The sequence below is a fragment of the Physeter macrocephalus genome, chromosome 12 (genome assembly GCF_002837175.3).
Source record: "Physeter macrocephalus isolate SW-GA chromosome 12, ASM283717v5, whole genome shotgun sequence".
NCBI lineage: Eukaryota > Metazoa > Chordata > Mammalia > Artiodactyla > Physeteridae > Physeter > Physeter macrocephalus.
Window position 1 is genome coordinate 82796455 of NC_041225.1, and position 26547 is coordinate 82823001.

Genomic DNA, 26547 nt, shown 5'->3' on the forward strand with positions numbered 1-26547 from the left:
AGGTCTACATTCATTTCAGCAGAAGCATCTTGAAATGATGAATTATCATCTTCAATTTCCTTCAGTCATTTATTGTAGCTGTCAAACTGAAATGGCACACCTTAAAGGCAACACTAAACTGAAAGGAAATAATAAAAGAGTCTCTTAAATGTTTCATTTATGAAAGCTTATTTTTCCTGCCATGCAATTTTGTGTACTATCTGAAATATATCACTTTACAAAATTGACATCTAGCATGCAGTTATTTTGCCATGATACACTTGCCAAACTTCAAGGTTTTGGGGAGGGGGGTCGGAGGGAAGGGGCTGGCATGTTTTCTCAACCTTTTATAAACAGATAAGTAATAAAGAGCTAGGCTGGTTTTGGTTTTTGGCCTAAGATTGGGAGTAGGGGGTTACAGAATTAAAATTAAGCCTCAATTGCCAGTAGATATCACTATAGCTACCCCCTTTTCTGGATAGCTTTGACTAATCTTCCTGGCTATATTAAAATTATACCATAAAATAAACACTTTAAAAGGCACATCAGGTCAGAGGGTGGTGGCTCTCTGAAAGGAAAACAAATCTGCAAACCAAAATTATTCAAAGCATTTTCTTGGGGCTTCCCTGGTGGCGCAGTGGTTGCGCGTCCGCCTGCCGATACAGGGCAACCGGGTTCGCGCCCCGGTCTGGGAGGATCCCACATGCCGTGGAGCGGCTGGGCCCGTGAGCCATGGCCGCTGAGCCTGCGCGTCCGGAGCCTGTGCTCCGCAACGGGAGAGGCCACAACAGAGGGAGGCCCGCATACCACAAAAAAAAAAAAAAAAAAAAAAGCATTTTCTTGAAATCCTGCTCACAAGCAATATAATAGCAAATTAATCAAGGAGAACAAATCCTCAGAATAATGTAATAAAATCTGTATACTTTTCCCCCTAACATAATTGTTAATGAAAACTATAAAATGCTAATATTTAAAATAAGCAGGGCTTCCCTGGTGGCGCAGTGGTTGAGAATCCGCCTGCCGATGCAGGGGACGCGGGTTCGTGCCCCAGTCCGGGAAGATCCCACATGCCGCGGAGCGGCTGGGCCCGTGAGCCATGGCCGCTGGGCCTGTGCGTCCAGAGACTGTACTCCGCAACGGGAGAGGCCACAGCAGTGAGAGGCCCGCGTACCACAAAAAAAATAAAAATAAAAAATAAAATAAAATAAGCAAACTATGGTTTGTATTTCCAAAACTGATGAGTTTTAGACCAGGATATAGGGAAAAGAAATGTTTTTATTAAAGTACATTCAGATCACATTTATATAAAATAGGTTGCTATTCAGTTAAAAGAGCCCCTGAATTTATCAGAGCAAGTTTACTAACTATTCTATGAAGGGAGAAAACAGGATGCCAGTGCTTCTTTTTCTCCGCTTTATCTACCAAACTTAGCTATTACATGAGGCTCAGAATCACTGTTCAAACCTTTCTCAGTTAATGTTACTTTGTAAAGCCAGAATTTCTGATAATTTATTGCATAAAGGTATGGTTTAACAGTATTATAAGCTAAGTGATTCCTAAAACATCTTTTTCTCCAATGACCTACGCTTAGGAAAAAGTATCTATATTCAATACATTGTCCATTTTGTAAGCATTTCCTGTATTTCTAGTCAAGTTTTAAAGGCTCATTTAGAAATAATACTAATCCATTTCTAATAGCTAAGTAGAACGATTTTTTTAATTTGCAGGGTACCAATCAATTTGACATAACCTCAAATTCCAGGAATGTAAACCATAATTCAAGCTTCAGTTTTCTTCTTAAAATATTCTACTTTACTAAAATGAATTCCCATCCTACAACTATGAACAATAAGAAAATTGTGCTTAAAATAATATTAAAAGACTAAATCTCATTATTTAGTATTAGATTAATAATCCATAATTCTAATCTTAAAAGTATCTATAGCTATAACCCCTCCAATTTGTTAATTCCCAAAGAGATTAATACAAGATATAATTAACATCTAAACTTAGAGCAGACTGTCATTTGGAACAAACTATGTTAACAATAACTGTACCACAGTCAAATAGATCAACCCATCACCCTTTATGATTCTGACTAAGGTTAATGAGCACAACTTGTCATAAATTTTCCAGTAACTCTGAAAAACTGAATTGAATGAAAAGACCAGTTTTTTCATAATACTTAAAATAGAATAAAGGCTGGAGTTGTCTTATCTGGAACCTAGCACGGTATTTAGCAATGTAAATGTCATTAAGTATTTGTGAAATGAATAGACAAAAAATAAGCAACCCAATACACTTACTATCACTCAGCTCCTTACTGTGTGCTAGTAAGTACTTAAAATCATACATAATAAAATGGAATACACTCAAATTGTTTTTTACCTCTAATAAACACTTAAAAGAATTATTTACTTAAGAATCTCCAGTTTAAGAGAAGGTAGAACTGGACTTTCACAAACCAATAATTTGGCTAATGATTTTCTGCAACTGCATGACATTTTTCATTTAACTTTTTTTTTTCTTAATGAAATGAGAAAATATAAAGAAATGCAAGCTATAACCTTCTTTGGAATAAATAACACTAGGCCACTATATTTGATCTTAATAACATTTATTTCTCTCATGAAGAAGTTACTTTAAAAAAACAAATTTGAATTTTGAGGGGACGAAGGTGAAAAAAGGAGTGAACTAACTATAGGTGTTCTTCCACTCCAAAAATTGTCTGACATCTGAGCCAGAAGACTTTCTGCATCTATCAGTGACTACCTCTTCATGTGTCATAGAAAGAGTTCAACATGTGTTACAAAATCCATTACATTTTAAGACCATTTCCAATATCTGCTACCATAAATCAAGAAATCCATTTATTCAAGGTTACTTATTGAGAATTAGTCACACAAAAAACTTTAACAACTTCATTTTCAAAAATTAAAGTATTTTACTGTACTTGGCATTCCTATACATAATGATGTGAATTCAAAGACTGAAAGCATTAAGGGTATATAATTAAAATTCATGGGCTTAGACATAAAAAAATTCGTTTAATATTTAGAATTCTCTGTAGCAAATACTGCAGAAAAATAAATCAGAATATAAACACAATGTAATCTCCTTCGGATTTCTCCTCTGCTTAAGTGGCATTAAATAACATACAAAGTTGTTCCAAAATACTTCTATGTAATTGCTATAGCCTCAGAAACATACAATAAAAAAATCTGAAAACATGAGGCCAAGAGAACTGTGGGCACTATGCATAAGGAACAAAAACTCATGAATTCCCTCATTCCTAAGGATTTCTAAAAACTACCTTCCTAATTTCAAGAGAAAATTTACTCAAAAGAGAAAAATAAAAAACAGGTCAGTTACACAACATTTACAGCTTTATTGATAGGGTATAGCCATTATGCCAAAATTCAGCCATCAATATACAACCTCATTTCCCATCTAAAGTTAATGAGAATATATTTTACTTTAAATGGGACATAGTGGCAAAGCGCCAAGAATTAAAGAATAACCTTATAAGTCTTAATTTCATACTTCAAATATCACAAAAAGCAGTAATTCCCAAAATCATGAAAGCATAATGAAATAACTTCACAGAAAAAATGGACGTTTAAGTCATTTCTTTCTTTCCTAATATTATATAGTGAAAACAGATGTTTTAAAACTTCAGCAAACTTCATAAAATCATTATTCATCGAAAATAGACAAATGTTTGCAAAGAACATTTAACTTAAATTTCATAGTTGCTTATAAAATGGCACTTGAAAAATTGACCTATGTAAGGAAATAAGAGTCTTGTCAAGAGACAGTAAACTATAAATATAAAATATACCACAATGTTAAAAAAACCACATAATGTTCTATAGGAAAATCAATAAGGATAACTTAATCTTTCTGGGGGAAAAGTATTTAGCATTACAAATTTAAAATGCAAATTTTACACGCGAATTCAATATGGAATACATTTAAACCTTACAACGCCACATAATCATCATCTATTTTGTGGAAAACAATAAAAATTATGTACTTTTTGAATATGTGTACATCAAAACCAAAAGGTTAACTTTTACTTTTTCCTTTATTGGCAACTTTGGATGCATTTTTAGGTTTTGGTTCCCATAGGGCATTTTTTACAAATCTTGAAGCTGCAGCCCTGTCCAGCTTGCCAGCCTTTTTCTTGTCTGTTATTTCCTTGACTCTGTTCATGTATACTCTGATTCTCTCCTTAAAGACAACAAAAGAAGAAAGGCAACATATTTACTAAGCTGTTCACCACTAAGTTCTATTATACTATACCTCAGTTAAATTCAACAGCTTTGTATTTATTGCTTATTGAGTGGTGCCAATAAGTGCAAAGTGAATAGGATAAACACATTCCATGTTCTCCTGGAGTTCACAGTCTGAGGGGAACACAGATATTTAAAAAGTCATTTCAGAAGTGTTCTGAGTGTTTCAAAAGAGGAAGATCTAGACACTACAGAGATAAACATTTAATTGTTTATATGTGGTTATACTAAATTTTGAAATTTAGCATTCACCTAAATCCACATACTAACTCTCTTGTATCTGAAGTCTATAATCTAAAATAGAGCTTTCAGGACTTCCCTGGTGGTCCAGTGGGTAAGACTCTGCACTCCCAATGCAGGGGGCCCGGGTTCGATCACTGATCAGGGAACTAGATCCCACATGCATGCCACAACTAAGAGTTTGCATGCCGCAACTAAGAAGCCCACATACCACAACTAAGAAGGCTGCATGCCACAACTAAGATCCCACATGCCCCAACTAAGACCTGGTGCAGCCTAAATAAATAAATAATTAAAATAAAGCTTTCACATACTTTCAACATACAAACTAAACTCTCCAGAAATTTTTCTAAACAGGAAATGGCTAAGGCAGTATTTAACTATTTATTTTTTTGTGTTACCTTCGTGTCACAATTAAAATAAGTATAATGAAAATACAAGATCTTTTCATCCAATGTCATAGTTCTGACTGAAAAGCACATGATATTTCCTAATGAAATATACAGTTCTAATCAGACTATACAAGGTGAGAAACATACTAGGTTCCTGTACCACTTTGAATCTTCTGAGACCACTAATCAGAGTAAAGGGCTATTCTATACTTCAGTTGGAGAAATAAAGGCGTGAGAGCTATAAAACAGCAGAGTAAATGATTGATCACTGCTTAAAATCAAGTTTCATTAAAATAATCAAAATAGTTATATAAACATACACAGAAAAATGCAGAACCTTAGAATTTTTTAATTTAAAAAAACTGACAACCCTGCTCTCAAAACCCTCATGGCTCCCTATTTCTCTGAGTAAAAGCCAAAGTCCTCACAACACACACCCAGCCCAGCCCTGCCCAGAATGATCTTCCCTCACAAACCCACACGGCCAGCCCTCTCTTCCTTCCAGTCCCCTCAAATGTTCACCTTGTTAATAAGTGCTGCCTTTACTACTGAAAATGGCAATCCTACCCAAGCACTCCAATGCCCCTTACTCTGTGCTATTTTTTTCTTTTTTCCCCACAACGTAACTTTCTAACATACTATATATTCATATGTATTTATTATTTGTTGTTTGTTTGATTATGTTGTTTGTTTCCCTCCACTAGATAGTCTGGCACCTGCCACAAAGGCAGGGATATTTATTGGCTTTATTCACTGAGGAATTATCTCACTTGGAAATAATGCCTGGCTTCCAGTGGGCATTCAAATATTTGTCGAATGAATAAACTATTTTCAATGCCCTTCCCCATTCATGATAGATATGGCAAATAGGCTTCCTCTCACATACTAACTCTGTGATCAATTAGTGACATCTGTCACACAGTCAGAAAAGGGGAATAGGTTTATGGATGCTTTTCATTTATCAACCCTTGTCCAAAATATAAATGTACTCCTCCATAAAGTGGATTCTGAGGGAAAAAGAAGACAGATGATTTTATCTTTTTCCAGTGACAGAATTAAGTATTACACTACTCCAAATAACTTTGTGTTTAAGAGAAGAAAGAGGAATTTTATAAATGTAAAGTCTATATTAGAAAGGTGAAAGCAGATGATACAATGCATACTTCTTAAAATTTAAAGCCAGTATCACTTGTCAAATCAAGCTCTGTGGATCATATTGCTTTATATTTTTGCTTTAAGTATCTTTCACAATTTCTGTATTTAAAAATAAATTTACTTTTCCCCCAAGAAATTTAAAAGAAGAAAATGTCTTAGTCTACACATTTAAAAATTGAAGACAACAGATCTGGTTTACTCATTTTTTTAAATAAATGACCAAGTACTTTACTAAGTTATAAAAAAACATACATATCAACCACCATAAAACTTTAGAACAATAATAGTGTCAAGTATATTTCACGTATATATTTACCTTATATTTTATAAACACAAAGAATAAATTTATTAATATTCTTATTCATAAAGCCAAGTCAAGGAGGTAACCATAAGTTTGATTTCTAAATTTTTTTCTTTCAAATTGAATGATTTGATTTAATTTTTGAAGTCAGCAAAAACTCCAAGATACCAGACCTTATATAATATACTATACTTATACATCTAAATGGAATACAAAGACAAACCTAGAAGATTTATTACAGGTTGTAAATATGTCACTAATGCAGAATTACTGGACAGTACACATACAACTGGTGCCAAAAAAGCTTTTAGCTTTGTTGCCGAAGTGGATTCTTTACTGCTGAGAAAATGAATTAATGGAAGAATTGAAACGGTGGAGGAGAAACTTTCCCGTCTTGGCTAGTAAATCAACTAGAATATACTTTTAAGAATTGCATAAGAGTTTAAAAAAAAAAAAACAGGCAGTTGTAGAGATGAACAGGATTTCAAGAATTTATAGGAAAAATAATATAGCAGTTATAAATAATTACTAGAATCGTGACATTTTCCCATCCACAGATTTATATAATATATGGAACACCCTTCTCTGACAAAGGTGAGAGAAAGAAAAACTAAAGGCACGAAGAAATCTGGCTCACTTTCGTAATTTCATCCCTAAATAATTCTGTTCTCCACAATTAGTGTGATAAAGGTACTGCGATTTTACCTTTAGAAACACTACAACAGACATTACACGTAAAATAAAAAGAAATCGATCCACTGCAATCTTACCAATTCCTGCTTTACTGGATGTTCCTTAGGATTAACTCCCTGCGTTGCCAAATAAACTACAAGAGAAAGATTTCATGGAATAAAATGCATACATATTAATTAAGAGCATTAATTAAAGAAACTCTAGTTACAAAAAGGAAACGTCACACAAATTATTAACTAAATCTTAAATTATTCAACCTCTTTGTAATACTAAATGTATGTGTGGCTCATGGGCATCTGGTATTCTGATTTAAAAGAAATAAATATCTGACTATTAAAATTGCCATAAAGTTAATTGCTAGCATTTAAAAAATAAGTCACCTTTGACATGATAAATACTTTGTTTTCTAATTAACTCTAAAGTAATATACATACCCCAAAACATTGAATTCAATGTGTAAGCAGAAACTAAATCCACTTTTGCTTGTTCAAGTGGGTCCAACTATTAAAAAAAGAGGGAGAGAGAGAAAGAAAAAAAGAAACACAAACTTTGAGCACCATCACATATTTTAAACTTTCACCAAGTACAATGTATCAAAGAAATGTTTGTTCACTTCCTATAATCCAATAATCAAACCAAATAATCTGGAAATAATTTACAAAAAAAAAAATGTTTTGTTAACCAGTGATTTTTGCCCACAAATTTTCACTTCAGCGTACCATCTTTAAGTTAAACAAGGAATGTGCATAATCCAAAAAAAAAAAAAAATCTTTTGAATTATTTTAATTTCAGGATTTACAATCTGGGCTTTGTATGTCAAAAGTAATTCATCAATATAAACATTGTACATGATGCATTTATGTATAAGAAGCAGGCTAAAATGCTTAGGCAATACCAAAGACAGAAGAAACATAATGAGATTTGTTTTAGACTGTCAAAGTCAATTTACTCTTTTTGTCCTATAGGGTTTCCAGAAACCCTGATAACATCATTGTAATACTTAAAAGGTCAAAGATAGAGTCTGTCAAAAAGAATGCTGGGAGAGCTTTTTTTTATTCAAAACCAAGTCAAAATAAAAATATAGTTAGGAGGTATTTCCTAAGCTTGGAGTTGTTATATTTTCCCCGTAAAGATATCCAAACACTTAAAAATTGAAATAAAGGGGGAAAGGGACATATATCATGTATCTGTTTCTTCTTCTATGTTTCATAACATAGCACTCGGTTTTATGAATTACATTTTTAGAAATTACTTAAAATACCTTCTGCAACAACTCATTTCTAGAAACAGACATCATGGTCTTCAGCATCTCATCCACAGCACCAATGGAATTCTCAAATGTTGATAAATATTCATGAATTTCTACTGGATAGTCTTCATTAATTTCTTCACCTGCCATTATGACCAACTGGAAAAAAATTAAATTCTTAGTTCATACTGGAGACAGAGAATGCTCTCTAGGTTACAAAAAAAAATTAATAGGTCATATCATATGTTTCCAAAGTGCTAAAAGAGTTAAAACCTGAAGTTAATTAAACAAATCTTCTTAGAATATAATTCTGGAGCAACCACGTTTAAACTTCCCCTCTTCTTAGGTTGCTGGGGAGTGGGGGTGGGCCGCCAGGATGGGACCCACCCAAGTTCATTAATGCTACACATATCAATCCCTCAATCCCTCGAAGCTTTTTGAAAACTAAAGAGATACGACTACCAAACATGTTATATCAATAATAAAAATCCTACACTTTAAAAACGTTCTGTTGAAGTTAAAGACCAAGCAAAGCAGTGAAAGTGTGATAAATATACGCTACCCCTAATGCTTGCTGAAAAAAATGATAAGCAAAGCTCTTTTTTTAAAAAACATACATATTGGCACTTCTAAATTTAGATGTTGATCTAGCAGCATGGTATATTAAACCAAAAAATTAGAAATCTTAGATCTGAAATATTTTATGATTATTTATCAATAAAATAACTTTTCAAGCCTATATTTATATTTATATTTATATATATTCCTTAAGCTTAAAATATTAATAAGAAATTCAAGAGTCCATAGATCACATAAAGTCTGTAAGCAGAAAAGATGAAACATGGGAGAAATAAACAATATGGTTTTCATTTAGGCTAGAGCATACCTTGACAGCCCATTCTTTAAAATTCACATTTACATCATAATATTTAATAGCTATATAAGGAAAAGAAAAATCCACATCAATGTATTTAATATGGTATCTAAGATCAAATTTCAGAAGCAATTCCAAGCCATTGTACCATCCTTAGGTTTTATTAGCTGAAAATACCTCTTTCATTACACAGCTAAGGAGAACATCAAGAATGTGCAAAATAACAAACAGCATAGCCAGATTGAAGTAAAGGGACTCGGGCTTTCCACCTTGCCTGATCACTGACTTTGTTACCTTAGATAAATCACTGAATCTCTCTGGGCCCCAAATATCTCATCCATTAAATAAGGCATTTGGTCTAATGATCTCTAAAGTGGCTTATAATTCTAAATGTTATGACTATGTCATCTAAGTTTTAAAAGTACTACTTGAATATTTAGTCACAATATATCCACATTTCTATTCAACAAGTACAGTCCACTGAGACATCTGGTTTCATTTAAAATTTAAAAAAAGTGAAGTCCAGGGGACTATCACTACTCACACTGTAAAGTTACTATCCAACTACTGTGCAAACAGCAATTAAACAAAGGACTATGAGAAAAGAAAACCATACAGGAAAGAATTGTGACTTCCTATTTCAAAAAGTTAACTGAAAATACGGATTTGCCTCTCATTCCTCCCAGAAAAATCTCTCCAAAGTGACAGAAGAAACACAAAAATAAGTCCATAGTAATGCTGGAAACCAAGGGCACATATCCATCAGCTGACCTCAACAGCAGAAATTTTTATAAGCTAAAGAGCAAATGGGATTAGACTGATAGGGAACAGAACCAAGGAGCCTGCAATCCCTTACAAACAAAAGAGAAGGAGAATCTAGTAATAAACCCAAGATGAAAGACAGTAAGAGGCGAACCATGAGGGCTGAAAGCTGCTAAACCAATCTCCCAATCTGTGAAAGGACAACTCCAGCATCTACTGCCCAGATAAAGGTATAAGTACAGGGACAGACACAAATATAGAGAAGACTTGATATGTCTTTTCTTTACATAAAATTTTAAACCAATAAATTTGAAAAATCTGGATGATAAGAATGAGGTGCTAGGAAAAAAAATTACCAAAACTAACCTAAAAAGAAGTACATAAAACAAATAGATCACTACACAGACAAAAAAAAAAAAAAAAAAAAAAAAAAACTTTAAAGAAGTCAAAGATCTACGCTCCAAAAAGGTTCCAAGTCTAGAAAATATTATAGGTAATTTCTTCCAAACCTTTAAGAAACAGTTAATTTTTATGGTATTTAACTGTTTAAGAACATAGGAGATGGAAAACTTAGATACCTATTTCACAACATACACAAAAATAAACTCCAGATGAATTTAAAAGATAAATGTATAAATGTATTAAAAGATTATATAAAATATGTACATAATCCAAATGAAACCCAAATGCTATAAAAGGAAATGGCTGACAGACTTAAATACATAAAAACTGAAAAAACATCTATATGGGGAAAGTATACCATAAGCAAAGTTAAATGCAAGAAACAGCACGGGAGAAAATATTTGCCAAAATACAACAAAGGATTAATCAGATTATATAAAGAGTTCCTACAAAGCATAAAACAGATTAAAATAATGAAGATCTCACCCATCAGACTGGCAATAATTTTTTTTTTTTTTTTTGCGGTACGCGGGCCTCTCACTGTTGTGGCCTCTCCCGTTGCGGAGCACAGGCTCCGGACGCGCAGGCTCAGCGGCCATGGCTCACGGGCCCAGCCGCTCCGCGGCATGTGGGATCCTCCCAGACCGGGGCACGAACCCGTGTCCCCTGCATCGGCAGGCGGACTCTTAACCACTGCGCCACCAGGGAAGCCCTGGCAATAATTTTAAAGACTGGCAAAGTTTGACGTTAGCAAGGGTATACACTGGAGGTGGAATATAAATTGATACAGATTTCTTAAATGCACACACCCTTTGACTCAGGATATCCTCTTCAGAAAGTAGCCTACAGAAATCCTTGTATACATGCATATAAATTTATTAAAATGGACTCTTCAGACCCTTCTCTTAAAGTGGGGACTTTGCCTTACATCAGTTTTTCTCTCTGCTGGATCATTGCCCAAAAGCTTGAAACATTTTATTCCTCCATCTTAGATAAGAAACAAAAGAAACACCTTGACTTCCTATCCCCCTCCAGCTTAAGCCCCATTTTCTATCTCCCTTTTAGAACAAAATCCTCAAAAGGGTTGCTAATATTGAATACTAGAGTTCCAGTTCCTCTCCTTCCATTCTTTCTTGAATCTACTACAATCAGGCCCCCTATTTCTCACACAGAATTGTTCTTGTCAAGGTCACCCACTCAGCCACATTGTCAAATTCAATGGTCAATTCTCAGTTCTCATCATTTGACATAGCTGGCTCAGTTTGTCTGATTTCCAGGGCATCACATTTCCTTGGTTTCTCTCTTACCTCACAGGTTGCTTTCTTGGTCTTCTTTGCTGCATCCTTTTCATATCCTCAAGCCTCTTAACCTTGACGTGCCCAAGGGCTGTCCTTGAATCTCTTCTCTAATTTACTCTCTAGGTGAGCTCTGGGTTTAAACTATATTAATAAACTGATGACTCCCAGGTTTGCATCTCCAGCTCTGACCTCACCACTGAACTCCAAATTTAATGTCCAACCGCTTATTCAGTACCTTGGTTGGCTGTTAATAGATTCTCAAATGTAATGTGCCCAAAGCCCAATTCCTAATCTTGCGTACTTTATCTTGTAATAACCTATAATGGAAAAGAATCTGAAAAAGTATATGTATGTATGTATGTATGTGTGTGGATATACAGTAAGTCCCCTACATATGAATGAGTTCAGTTCCGAGAGTGCGTTCATAAGTCCGATTTGTTCGTAAGTCCAACAAAGTTATCCTAGGTACCCAACTAACACAATCAGCTATATAATACTGTACTGTAATAGGTTTAAAATACTTTTTACACAAATAATACATAAAAAACAAACAAATACAAAAAATAAAGAAAACATTTTTAATCTTACAGTACAGTACCTTGAAAAGTACAGTAGTACAGTACAACAGCTGGCATACAGGGCTGGCATCGAATGAACACGCAGGAAATAAACATACTGTACTACTATACTCTATACAGTACTGTACAGTAAAGTACACAAAAGGACAACCACTTGTAGAGGATGCATGCATGTGACAATATACGCCAGACACTTGAACTAACTTACATGATTGGACATGTGAACATACATTCGCATCTTTGAAAGTGCACAACTTGAAGGTTTGTAGGGGACTTACTCTGTGTGTGTGTGTGTGTGTGTACACACACACACACACACACATATAACCAAAACTCAGGATATCCTCTTCAGAAAGTAGCCTACAGAAATCCTTGTATACATGCATATAAATTTATTAAAATGGACTCTTCAGACCCTTCTCTTAAAGTGGGGACTTTGCCTTACATCAGTTTTTCTCTCTGCTGGATCATTGCCCAAAAGCTTGAAACATTTTATTCCTCCATCTTAGATAAGAAACAAAAGAAACACCTTGACTTCCTATCCCCCTCCAGCTTAAGCCCCATTTTCTATCTCCCTTTTAGAACAAAATCCTCAAAAGGGTTGCTAATATTGAATACTAGAGTTCCAGTTCCTCTCCTTCCATTCTTTCTTGAATCTACTACAATCAGGCCCCCTATTTCTCACACAGAATTGTTCTTGTCAAGGTCACCCACTCAGCCACATTGTCAAATTCAATGGTCAATTCTCAGTTCTCATCATTTGACATAGCTGGCTCAGTTTGTCTGATTTCCAGGGCATCACATTTCCTTGGTTTCTCTCTTACCTCACAGGTTGCTTTCTTGGTCTTCTTTGCTGCATCCTTTTCATATCCTCAAGCCTCTTAACCTTGACGTGCCCAAGGGCTGTCCTTGAATCTCTTCTCTAATTTACTCTCTAGGTGAGCTCTGGGTTTAAACTATATTAATAAACTGATGACTCCCAGGTTTGCATCTCCAGCTCTGACCTCACCACTGAACTCCAAATTTAATGTCCAACCGCTTATTCAGTACCTTGGTTGGCTGTTAATAGATTCTCAAATGTAATGTGCCCAAAGCCCAATTCCTAATCTTGCGTACTTTATCTTGTAATAACCTATAATGGAAAAGAATCTGAAAAAGTATATGTATGTATGTATGTATGTGTGTGGATATACAGTAAGTCCCCTACATATGAATGAGTTCAGTTCCGAGAGTGCGTTCATAAGTCCGATTTGTTCGTAAGTCCAACAAAGTTATCCTAGGTACCCAACTAACACAATCAGCTATATAATACTGTACTGTAATAGGTTTAAAATACTTTTTACACAAATAATACATAAAAAACAAACAAATACAAAAAATAAAGAAAACATTTTTAATCTTACAGTACAGTACCTTGAAAAGTACAGTAGTACAGTACAACAGCTGGCATACAGGGCTGGCATCGAATGAACACGCAGGAAATAAACATACTGTACTACTATACTCTATACAGTACTGTACAGTAAAGTACACAAAAGGACAACCACTTGTAGAGGATGCATGCATGTGACAATATACGCCAGACACTTGAACTAACTTACATGATTGGACATGTGAACATACATTCGCATCTTTGAAAGTGCACAACTTGAAGGTTTGTAGGGGACTTACTCTGTGTGTGTGTGTGTGTGTGTACACACACACACACACACACATATAACCAAATCACTTTGCTATACACCTGAAACTAACACAATACTGTAAATCAACTATACTTCAATGAAAAAAAAAGAAACTAATCTTGCCTACTACAGTCCTCCCCATCTCATTTCATGGCAACTCCACCTTTTCGATTGCTCAGACCTAAAATTGCAGAATAGTCCTTGACTCCTCTCTCACCCTATCTTTAAAACATATTCACGTCCTACCACCTCTACTGCTACCCCCCTAGTCCAAGCCAGTCCGAGCCATCATTGTGTCTTGCCTGTATTGTTGCAATAGCCTCCTAAATGGCTTCCCTGTTTCCATTCCAATAGTTTATTATCAAGAAAGTGATCATCCCAAATCTAAGTCAGATTCTATCACGCCTCTGCTTGGAAACCTTCAAAGGCTTCCCGCCTCACTCAGGAAGAGACAAAGTCTTCATAGTGGCCGAAAAAACCCTGACTCTCTGCTGCCTCCTCTGTGACCTCATCTCCTCCCACTCTGCCCCTGGCTCACTCCATTCCAGCCATAAGGGCCTCACTGCTCTTCTTCTCATTGGGCATGGCCCCATCTCAGAGCCTTTGGACTTCTCTCCTTCCTAGAATGTTTCTCCCCCACCAATGGCTTCAAAGCTCATGACTTCACCTCTGCCAGAGCTCTACTCAAATGTTATCTATTGGTAAAGCTTTCCTGACCATCCTATTTTAAAATGCATACCTCTCTTCTCATTCCCAGCACTTCCTATCTCCTTCTTCACCCTTCAGGCCTCAACAGCATCTGACATATTTCATTTATTGTCTGTCTACCTCCAAAAGAAGGTAACTACATGAAAACAGGCAGTTTTGTGTTTTGTTCACTACCACTGCCTAGCAGTCGATAAACATTTGTTGAATGAAGAAATTATAACCAAATACTGGGAATAATCTAAGTAGTCATCAATAGGGGAACAGTTAAATGAATTATACCACATCCATCCAAAAGAGTAAAAATAAAGAAGTAAATCTTTATGTAGTAATACACGATAAGTGGTGAAAAAAAGTCATAGAACATAGTATATAACACATAATGTGTCTAACAGATGCCATTTATTTTAAAAAATTGTGTATGTAGATATGTAGAAAAAGGTCTGGAAGGAGACATACAAAAATAGACATTCTTTCTGAGAAGGGATAGGAAATGCGAATGGGATAAAGCAGACTCATGTTTTTAGCTCTTCATTCTTCGTTGTTTAAATTTCGTTATTTGAAAAAGCATGTATTAAAATTGTAATAAAAATAAACAATCATTAAATTTAAATAAAGGCATATTTTAATAAAGTATTTTGGCTTTTAACAAATACTGCAAGTATAAAAAACACAAAAAAGCCTTTATTTAAATGTGAATTTTTTTATCCGATTTTTCTATTAGAAAATATTTCCCCTCTCAAAATCATGATGGGGATTTTTCCTGCAATTATTCCTTGTCCCTAAGCCCCAGTAAACAAGTAGTTATTTATTGTTAAAATGGGTTACGGTGAACACTGAAAGCAAGGCAGTAAGTAAGAATAATGACTCTCATTAAATCTGAACTGAACCACTTGCCTTTTTCCTAACTAAAAAATAAAGGCAAGGTAGACTGAAAAATAAAGGTTCTTCTAGGGGGCTTCCCTGGTGGCGCAGTGGTTGAGAGTCTGCCTGCCGATGCAGGGGACACGGGTTCGTGCCCCGGTCCGGGGAGATCCCACATGCCGCGGAGCGGCTGGGCCCGTGAGCCATGGCCGCTGAGCCTGCGCGTCCGGAGCCTGTGCTCCGCAACGGGAGAGGCCACAACAGTGAGAGGCCCGCGTACCGCAAAAAAAAAAAAAAAAAAAAAAGGTTCTTCTATTATCAGAAATTCCCCCCAATTCAAATGATTTCTTCTAACATTTTATACAGATAGCTCCTGAGTGTTTGTTCCTTCCACAGGAAGCACTGCAAGCAGGGAGCTGCAGAAACCGCCCTCTGTCCCCTTTGTTACTCAGATGCCAGGATGAAGCAGTGAATGGATGGTTATCAGCAGCCATAGCCAACATCTGAACCCCACTGCCTGTGAGCCAGGCACTACTCTAAGCATCCACACACATTCATTCATTTACTCCTCAAAGACAACAAACGGACCCACAGTGAGTTTCCGTAACTTGCCCAAGACTGTACGTGGTAAAGGTCCAAAGAAGAGAAAGAAGAGAACTCACCCCCCTCTGCCCCCACTCGCTGCCTGGTTCTACAGGGACTCCCCACCCCTCCCCCTACTCCTTCTAAAGCGCAGGCTGCAGAAGTGGAGAAAGGGGAAGAGGGCATGAGAGAAGGTGTCTCTCTTCATCCCTCAGGAAGGTCTGGCTGAGACTCAGGGGCAGAGGGGAGAAACCCTGCCCAGCAATCCCTACAGGACGTTACTGCCATTCCCTCCCTCCTCTCGTTGGTGATGAGAGCCACAGTACTGACAGGAGAAAAGGAGGGGCACACGACATCATCCCCTACCTCCTCCCCTCCATCCTCTGAGCTTCAGGGAGCTCAGTGCAGCCTGGAACCTGAAAGTCTCCCCTCATCGCTTCCTCAGGCCCCAGTCCCATCAGTCCTGTCAATACGGCCTCCTTAATCTCCTTAGCCACGAGCTTTCCCCCATTCTCACTAACTAGATCATTTCAAGAGCCTTGGAGTAGTCTCCCTACTGTCAATTTTTCTCCACTCTCAATGTTAGGATGTTACAAAACATAACTTTTCTATAGTCTGGTCATGGTACACCCCTGCTTTAAATCCTGCAATAGTTTCCCACCACCTTGAAGGTAAGTAAACTCCAAACCCCTTATATGGACGTGAGGCCCTTTACGATGTGGCCCTTGCTTGTCTGACTAGCCTCATCTTTCATTGCTCCCCTCTTCCAATCCTATAGCTGTAGCCACCACGGCAGTTTTCCAGATGTTCTATGCCCATTCAGCCTAACCTTTCGCCTGTGTGGTTCTCTATACGTGAACCATCCTTCCCACTTCACTTTGTTCAAACCCTGCTTACATTTGGAGGTAAGATCAGGTTTCCCTTTAGTGGATAAGACTTCTCTGACTGCCACCCTCCCACTCCGTCTGGATAAGCACAGCTACAGGCTCTCATGTCACCTAAAACACTATCTGGTGACACGTGTTGATTTACTTAACTTTGACTACAAGCTCCCTGAGGGGGCAGTGTCATCAATATGACACCGCCATGCTGATGTGTCACCAGTGGCTGACACACAGAATGACTTTATGTCTCAACTTGCCCAAGGGAGTCCCGATGTACGTCTATTGTTTCAGCTTGCCATCTGCTCGGCTCCCCATTTCTCTTTCAGAAGCCCCAGTTTGAGCAATAAATTATAGGGTTACCCTAACAAAAGTAGGTTCTCTGACCCTTGCCACCACTCCTCACCCCACTTTGTTAGAGAACATGAGAGCCTAGAGAGTGGCTCCTGATACCAGCTGGGGCTCAACCAGAGGAGCGGAACCAGTAGGAGGTATTCTGAAGAGATGTACTGCAAGAAACTGGTTTATGCAATTGTGGAGGAACCTGCAGGTCAGGCGAGCCAGAAAGAACATGCTGGAACTCTTGGCTGCAAGCTGAAACTGCTGTCCACAGGTGGAACTTCTTTTTCGTCAGGGAAGCTTCAGCTCTGCTTCTAAAGCCTTCTAATTAATTGCATCAAGCCCACCCAGATTATCTAGAATAATAAAAGTCAACTGTTTGTGTATTTCGATTATATCTACAAATACCTTCAGAGCAATACCTAGTTTGGTGTTGAACTGAATGGGGGCTGCAGCCTAGCCAAGCTGACATGTCAAAAAGACCATCACACTCCTTTAAGCCTCCAGAACTACAGCCATGAAAGGTATATTCCTGGCATCACAGATTGTTGCTCTGACAGCATTTTTCCACAATAGACATGTTATTGATGATTGTCAGGTTCCCAAGTAATAAAACTAGAGTTCAAATTCCAGTTAACAAATGTGGAAGAAATCATAACCTTTAAAAAAAAAAGAAAATCACCATTTTGCAACCTGTAGTGAAATTACAGATTCATGTAATGTTCACCGACAGATAAAAGGGGAAGTTTACAATAGAGGAGTGAGACTGTCACTACCTGAACCCACAGATCAGTCTTCATCACTAAAAACATGACATAAACGTATCATGAACCTCCTGATGTGAAGCAATGTGACATACACAGCAGCGTCTGTGTAGCATTTCCAACTCCCCAAAAAAGTTGAATCTGAATCTAACTGAACCTTTAGAGCTAACTTTCAACTTATAGGAAATATGGAGGATAAAGAAACAAGTTCATGCTACAAGAAAGCAAACACACAAATCTGGAATGAGAAATAACTCGTATAGGACAACTGACCTGGTTTCCATAACAAGTTAATGGCATGAAGAAAAACTAAGAAAAGGGAGAGGAGGGAAAGAAAGAAGAGATCTACCTTCAGATCGAACAACCAAATGGAATGTGTAGACCTTGTATGGATCTTGATTCAAATAAACTAAATGTAAAAAGATATTTTTGAAAGAAAGAAACCCAAACCTGGACTGGGTACTAGATGACGCTGAGAAATTATTGATAATTTTGCTATGAAATTATAATTCAGCTATAAAAATGGCATCACAGGTACATAAGAAAATACCCCTATGAGGTAAGGATGTAAACTGATGCACATAAGGGTAAAATTACAAGACATGTTGAATTTACCTTAAAAAAAAAAAAAGTTAGCCTTCAAGGATTCACCATACTTTGAGAACAAAGGTAAGAACCTATGTACATTATTTCTATAGTGAAATTAGATAGCCAACCCACAAATTAACTTTTAGAATATAACCCAGCTCATAAATTGGGGAGGGCTTCCCTGGTGGCGCAGTGGTTGGGAATCCGCCTGCCAATGCAGGGGACACGGGTTCGAGCCCTGGTCCAGGAAGATCCCACATGCCGTGGAGCAACTAAGCCTGTGTGCTGCAACTACTGAGCCTGCGCTCTAGTGCCCGTGCACCACAACTACTGAAGCCTGCACGCCTAGAGCCCATGCTCCACAACAACAGAAGCTGCCGCAATGAGAAGCCCGCACACCGCAACGAAGAGTAGCCCCCCCTCTCTGCAGCTAGAGAAAAGCCCACGTGCAGCAATGAAGACCCAACACAGCCAAAAATAAAAATAATAAAATATTTTTTTAAAAAAACCTTCTAGGTTTCAAAAAAATAAATAAATTGGGGAACACCTAAATAGAAAGTATAGTCTAGAATACTCGACTACATCTCATTTCAATTCCAAATATAATTTGGAGTGAGGGGAAGGTTACTGGGTGTTCACCAGCTCTGTGATAGTTGCTAAACAACTTATAAAAACAAGACAGAGCCAGTGGCCTCAAATGAGGTTTGTATTGTATTACTAACCTTTCCAACAAAGGCTGACGTTCCAGTCAAATTACTTCCATAATGTCACAAATTTCCTTCTAAAAAAATCCTGATGCCTTATATCTTTACTTGGCCCTTACAAAAATGTATGCATGAAAAAATAAATTAAAAAACCAACTCTAAAGTCAAATGAAAAACTAGGGGAAAATATTTGCAACATTAAGACAGATAAAAGAAGCCTCTGCAAATCGACTTAAGAACAACACACAAGAATACCTACAACCCGGACTTCCCTGGTGTCACAGTGGTTAGGAATCCGCCTTCCAATGCAGGAGACATGGGTTCGATCCCTGGTCTGGGAAGATCCCACATGCTGCGGAGCAACTAAGCCCGTGCGCCACAGCTACTGAGTCTGTGCTCTGGAGCTCGTGTGCCACAACTACTGAAGCCCGCGCACCTAGAGCCTGTGTTCTGCAACAAGAGAAGCCACCGCAATGAGAAGCCCGCGCACCGCAACAAAGAGTAGCCCCTGCTGGCCGCAACTAGAGAAAGCCCGTGTGCAGCAACGAAGACCCAAAGCAGCCAAAAATAAATTTATAACAAAAAAAGAATACCTACAACCCCAAAGAAAAATGAACAAAGAAAATCAGCAGTTCACATATAAAGGAATCCAGACGACCAATAAGCAAAAAGAAAGCTACTCAATCTTACTCGTAAGTAAAGAAACATAAATCACCAGAACAAGATGCCAATTTTTTTTCACATCTTTATTCGAGTACAACTGCTTTACAATGGTGTGTTAGTTTATGCTTTATAACAAAGTGAATCTGTTATACATATACATATATCCTCATATCTCTTCCCTCTTGCGTCTCCCTCCCTCCCACCCCCCCCATCCCACCCCTCTAGGTGGTTTCTTTTTATGGCTGAGTAATATTCCATTGTATATATGTGCCACATCTTCTTTATCCATTCATCTATTGATGGACACTTAGGTTGCTTCCAGGTCCTGGCTATTGTAAATAGAACTGCAATGAACATTGTGGTACATGACTCTTTCTGAATTATGTTTTTCTCAGGGTATATGCCCAGTAGTGGGATTGCTGGGTCGTATGGTGGTTCTATTTTTAGTTTTTTAAGGGACCTCCATAGTGGCTGTATCAATTTACATTCCCACCAACAGTGCAAGAGGGTTCCCTTTTCTCCACACCCTCTCCAGCATTTATTGTTTGTAGATTTTTTGATGATGGCCATTCTGACCGGTGTGAGATGATATCTCATTGTAGTTTTGATTTGCATTTCTCTAATGATTAATGATGTTGAGCATTCTTTCACGTGTTTGTTGGCAACAAGATGCCATTTTTCATCTGTCAAACAAGCAAAAATCAAAAAGACTGATAGTACTTAATATGGGCAAAGGTGAAGAGAAACAGCCTCTCATTTACTATTAATTGGAGTGTAAACTGAGTATTTTGGGCGGCAAATTTGGCACTATGCTTTAAAATTGTACACGCACAAATTCTTTGACCCAGCAATTCTACGTCTCAAAATGCACATTTTCACACAAGATAATGTTTAAAGATGTCCACTGCAACACTTTTTAAAAACACACTTTAAAGCAGGGAACAACCTCCATGCTCATTAGCAAGGACTAGTTAAATAATTTATGATATATTCATTCAATAAAATACTCTGCAGCAGAGAAAAATATGAAGCAGAGCTTCAATTCTGATATATATTAAGTGAGCAAAAACTGAAGAACAGCATTTATAATACAACCCATTTGTTTCTAAGTAAAAAGATGTATGAGTGTGGAAGCATACTTCTATATGCATGTAAGTTTCTTTAAAAATGCAAAAGGAACTATTAACTATGGTTACTTCTGAGAAACCAAAGCAGGAAGGTAAAGGAGTACATTTTATGTTATACTCTCAGAATTACGATCTCTAAACAATAATATATGTAACATATTACAACAGTACATAAGTTTATAAATGAAATTTTCAACTCTCTGAAATTTTGAATTTACTTTAGTTCCAAATATGCCAGATAAAATGTCATTTGCCCCCAACTCAACAGTTACAATCAAATCTATATTCTTGGGACTTCCTTTGTGGCACAGTAGTTAAGAATCCTCCTGCCAATGCAGGGGACACAAGTTCAAGCCCTGGTCTGGGAAGATCCCACATGCCTCAGAGCAACTAAGCCCGTGCACCACAACTACTGAGCCTGCGCTCTAGAGCCCGTGAGCCACAACTATTGAAGCCTACACACCTAGAGCCCATGCTCCGCAACACAAGACACATGCCTCAGAGCAACTAAGCCCGTGCACCACAACTACTGAGCCTGCGCTCTAGAGCCCGTGAGCCACAACTATTGAAGCCTACACACCTAGAGCCCATGCTCCGCAACAAAAGAAGCCACCGCAATGAGAAGCCCGCACACTGCAATGAAGACCCAACGCAGCCAAAAATAAATAAATTTATTTTTAAAAAAAAACCTATATTCTTTAGCTCTATATTATTCAAAGAACTATATGAATGGATTGCCTTCCCTACACCTAAATTTTCTAGCCACCATAAGGTCACTTTCTCCCTATTCTCATGGTACAAAAGCTTTTCTAGCCTCGTGCTCTCTAGAAACTCCTCCTAGAGTTGTTGTGAGGACTTCCTGCCACCAACATGTTTGGCCTGCTTAACTCGGCTCCCTCATCAACAATGCTTTCTCAAGGAAGCATTCCCACTTGCCTCACACTGAGTCACATCCACTAGTTATACAGTCTCACAGCACCATGTATTTCTCCATATCGTTGTTGTAATTTTATATTTCTGTGATTATTTGAATACTGTCCATCATCCACAATGGACTGTAAGCACCTTGGTGCAGGGCAAGTCTTTGCTCATATACACTCCAAATATCAGGGTCGCATGTCCTAGATGCTAAATAAATATCTATTAAAGAAATGACTCCTCAGTGCCTGGCATGTAGTCAGTGCTGAGTAAATGTGGAGTATGTGCTAGGAGGAGAGTAGGGATAAATAAAGCAACTGTCAGACAACCGAGAAAGGACCCATTTGAAGGTGGGCAGCATTAATTTGGGTCTTTTGTGAATTTCTTTAGCAGGGTTCAGTAGGCCTGGAGCAAGAATGGTAATCCAGAATGAGGAACTGACTAATGGATACAAAGGAAAGGACTTGCAAAAGCATCTTGAAGACAGCTGACTGGGAGGTATGGCCTTGAAGGGAGAGAAGTAAGGCTTTTTCCTCTGCTTGCAATACCCCCTCCCCCCACTCCTCCCCTGTCTTCTGGGCCTAGTAAAACCTATTAATACTTTAAAACACACATCAAATGCCCTCTCCTCTATAAAGGCTTCCATATCTCCCAAACAAAAGTAGTCTCTTCTTCCTCTTTGCTCCCAAGGTTCTCCAGACCGTTATCACTTATCCATTAATAACACTCCTTCTCATGTATCTTGATAAATCCAAAAATGTCAGTCCTCGTTTATCTATCTGATCCATAACCTGCATCTGAGAATAGTGAACACATTACTCCACCCTGAATTCCACAACACTATAGACTCTCAAAACTGTCCTTGTACCCCGATGGCTGTTCTTTCTGTCTACTTTGTTGGGTCTTCATCTCCCCAAACCTATAAAGGCTAAGATGCCTAAAGACTCACATCTTGTACTGCTTTTCTGTTTACATTCACTCCTTTGGCGATTTTCTCCAGTCTCACAATTTTAAATACCATCTGACAACTCCCAAATGTTCTTTTCCAGCAATGACCTCCCCATTGAACTCCAGAGCTGGTAGACTCAATTGCCTACTCAACATCTCCACTTGGATGACTAACAGAGATCTCAAACTTAACACATCATAATGAACTCCCAATTCTCCCTCACAAACCTGTTCCTGCCATAGTTTTCCACTTCTCAGTTAATGGCAATTAACCATTCTAGTTGCCCAAGCCCAAAACCTTGACGGTTCTCTTACAACCCACATTGAATCCATAAGCAAATCTGTTAGCTTTACCTACAAAATACATCCAAAATTGAACTGCTACTCACCACAGTCTTTCCAGCTGTGAAGCTGCTATCATCTCATCTGAATTATTACACCTTCCTAATTAGTCTCCTGGCTTTGCCTACCCCTCTCTCCAACAACCTGCTCTTAACACAGCAGGCAGAGTGATCCTATTAAAAACCTAAACCAGATCATGTCACTCCTCTGTTCAAAAGCTTCCACTGGTTATTTACCCACCATATCTCCACATGATTAACATAAAGTCTTGCCACGTACTTAATAACTATTTGTTCACTAACTTAAAACAATGAAAGTAAAACTGGAACCAAATTTTGGAGAATCTCAATATCAGATTAGGATAGTGACCATGTGGATCCAAAAGAAAATATATAATAATGTACATTCCAGGGCTGTTTCCATCCCTATACTAAGTAGAGTTACATACAATTATGAACTAAGCCAGGAACAAATCCAAAATATATATAATTTGGGGGGAAAACTAGAGAGACATCCGCAAATGTTGCATCAGAATTCTATTAACGTAATGACTTTTTTGCACTGCATTACCTTAGAAAATGATAGTGAAACGTATATACTACAATCTCTCCATAGATATTGTTGTCTTTGGCAGATAGTCTATGCTAGTGCAGCCTGTAACTCTCCTTCATACTTACAGTAAAATCACGGAGAAAAGATAGAGATGCTAGCCTCTAAAAACAAGTTTATCCCAAAGTCTCATAGTAGAAAAAGATATAAATTACAAAGAGGTTGCTCAAGATCGAGATGAATAATTAAATCAGATTACAATGAAATTACTTCAATTGTTAATTCTAACGTTTAATTTGAAGTGTTTTCAAAATTATTGACGTGAAGCAGTAAAATTACCTTCCAAAACTATGGAATTTGCTTATGACAATATTCTCATCTCCTCTCAGGTGTACTGTGCAGGTTAAATAAATAATATAGGTAAAGTTTTTAGAACAGTGCCTGGCTCAGGGCTCAATCATTAACTAGTAATACTAGTTATTATTTTACTAAAGTGAAAATGATCAAACACCCCAACCCAGTGGGGACTATTTAGAGCCATACTTGAAGGGTTTGGAAACAGTCGCTAACTGAGATAACACACATAAAGAGCCATTTGAAAATTTTAAGACTGTTATGAAAAATTATATCACCTCTGAACTGCAATACATACAACATAGCTATCTGAAGACAGCTATAACATCTTTTGACTCAGAACCGCTCTAATTATTTTGAAAAGACATTGTTCACACAATCATTACTTTCTCTTTCAACAAAACAGTGAGCTCTATCATTTTCCATCAATCACAAACAGTTCTCGGAATTTCAATAGGAATTATTTGGTTATTTTCGAATCCAAAGTCAACATTCGGTTAAGTCTCGGGTCAGTCTACTATCAGACAGTCCAAAAAGATTAATAAGTGTTTATTTATGATTAATAAACATCTCATTGGGACAGATACATCTTTATCAAGCCAAAACTGTTGCAGTCAACAAACAGCAAGACACAAAAGATACTTTCAAACATAAGTTTCAGTCACACTAAACTTTCCTGGGCCGTAAAGAAAAACCACTTTTTTGAGATCCCATTAGATTTCACCTTAAGGTCGAAATTAGCCTACCATCTCAGGTGGGCTAATATTGCAGTGGCAGGCAGTGCGTGATCATGTATGTGAATGATAACGGATGACACGGGAAAGCTACTCCCCTACACCTGCCACTTAGGCCTACCTCCCTCAACCAGGTTTGAAGGCAGCTGAAAATTAAAGATGAAGTCACGTGCTCTTAATTTCTCCGCCCTCCAATACTTGAGAGGCGGAGCTAAGAAGCGAGGAAAAAGCGAAAGGCCGGACCCAGAGACGTGAAGGGCCAAGGTAAGCCGAAGCCAGCAAGCAGCCACAGGAAAGCGGAAGTAGGGGATCTTGCCACAACGCTCGCATTCGCGGAAGGCTACGCAGCCCGGTCCCCCTCCCCACAGTCAGCCGTAGGGTGACAGGGGGGCTTCCAGGAGAAGCGAACTTAAAAGCACGAGAAACTCCAACCCCAGCTCTGAATAATACCTCGCGGGCCTTCCACTCCTGCCTCCCAGAAAGCGGTCGGCGGCGATGACGTAAGTGGCGCGCCGGCTCTGCCCGCAGCGCGAGCGGCGCTCTCCGGTGACCTCACACTTCTCGCCCCGCCCCTTCGCTCCTTTCCCTTCCGCCCTCAAAGGCCATGTTCTAACCGCGCCGCAGGCCAAAGGTATAGGAGGGGGTTGGGGCGGGGCGCCGGCACCTTTTTCTAGACTTGCATTAGGCCAACTCCCACCGGATTACAAACTGAGCATATTTAACCAGAAAAAAAAAAAGTTACTAAAGGTTTGTGCTGGTTTTTACGTTCGCTGAAACTGGTTGCAGGGCCCAGGTTCTTACTACTTTCCCGTTGTCCGCCTCAAAATTAGCCTCCAAAGCAGCTTCCCAAGTTATCCGTGGTGAAAGTTCGGGTTCTTTGTTTTTCCAACCCATCGCTACGAGATACGTTTGTAAAATACAATCAAAATGAATTGCTTGAAAGATGGATAAAAAGGCAAAAGAGAAGCCTAGATTTCTAATTATTTCAAAAAACATAAAACGGCACTGCAATAAATGAAATCAGAACAAACATAAAAGGAAAAAAAGACAAAGATTGCATATTGCTACTTGAACGATTAGGAGCATCGTTTTTACATTCCTGACTTTATTCCACAATCGTAATTTAACTAAAAGGTATGCATGAAATAGCGATTCCATATATTAAATGCCTACAAAAGCACTTTGAAAAAACACGGTGTGTGTCAATATCTAAATTATTTTAAGTGGCAAATGAGCTTTCTTCTGGTTTGTTATTCTAATCCAGTGGGATTAAAGATAAGGCTTCCGGTTGAGGGTGGTGAGTATCTAAACTGTTTCTCTTTTGTTTTTACACTCAGTAGAGAAACAGAGATAAGTTGATGGGAATGGGAGAAGAGTTTTCAAAGCAATTTCTGCGAGCTAAGAATATTCATTTTTAACTTTTATCTACAATAGAACAGGGACTTCCCTGGTAGTCCAGTGGCCAAGACTCCATGCTCCCAGTGCAGGGGGCCAGTGTTCGATCCCTGGTCAGGGAACTAGATCCCACATGCCACAGCTAAGAGTTCATATGCTGCAACTAAGGAGCCAACTAAAGATCCCAGGG

General features: G+C 38.0%; 1 protein-coding gene across 1 annotated transcript; it reads right to left on the bottom strand.

The window, feature by feature from the left end:
• Nucleotides 1-2990: 2990 nt before the first annotated feature.
• Nucleotides 2991-25473, bottom strand: C1D (C1D nuclear receptor corepressor). The gene is made up of 5 exons (XM_007105102.3): nucleotides 25413-25473; nucleotides 8317-8463; nucleotides 7490-7556; nucleotides 7133-7188; nucleotides 2991-4212 (listed from the first exon to the last, which is right to left on the bottom strand). The coding sequence occupies exons 2-5, from the start codon at nucleotides 8452-8454 to the stop codon at nucleotides 4048-4050; spliced, it is 426 nt and encodes a 141-aa protein (XP_007105164.1). The 5' UTR covers nucleotides 8455-8463; nucleotides 25413-25473; the 3' UTR covers nucleotides 2991-4047.
• Between the last annotated feature and the right edge of the window lie 1074 nt (nucleotides 25474-26547).

Coding starts and splice junctions, on each gene's coding strand:
- C1D (XM_007105102.3), bottom strand. CDS start 8,454: ATGGCAGGTGAAGAAATTAATGAAGACTATCCAGTAGAAATTCATGAA. Junction 7,557..8,316: donor GAAATGAGTTGTTGCAGAAG/GTATTTTAAGTA, acceptor TTTTTTTAATAG/TTGGACCCACTTGAACAAGC. Junction 7,189..7,489: donor ATTGAATTCAATGTTTTGGG/GTATGTATATTA, acceptor TTTCTCTTGTAG/TTTATTTGGCAACGCAGGGA.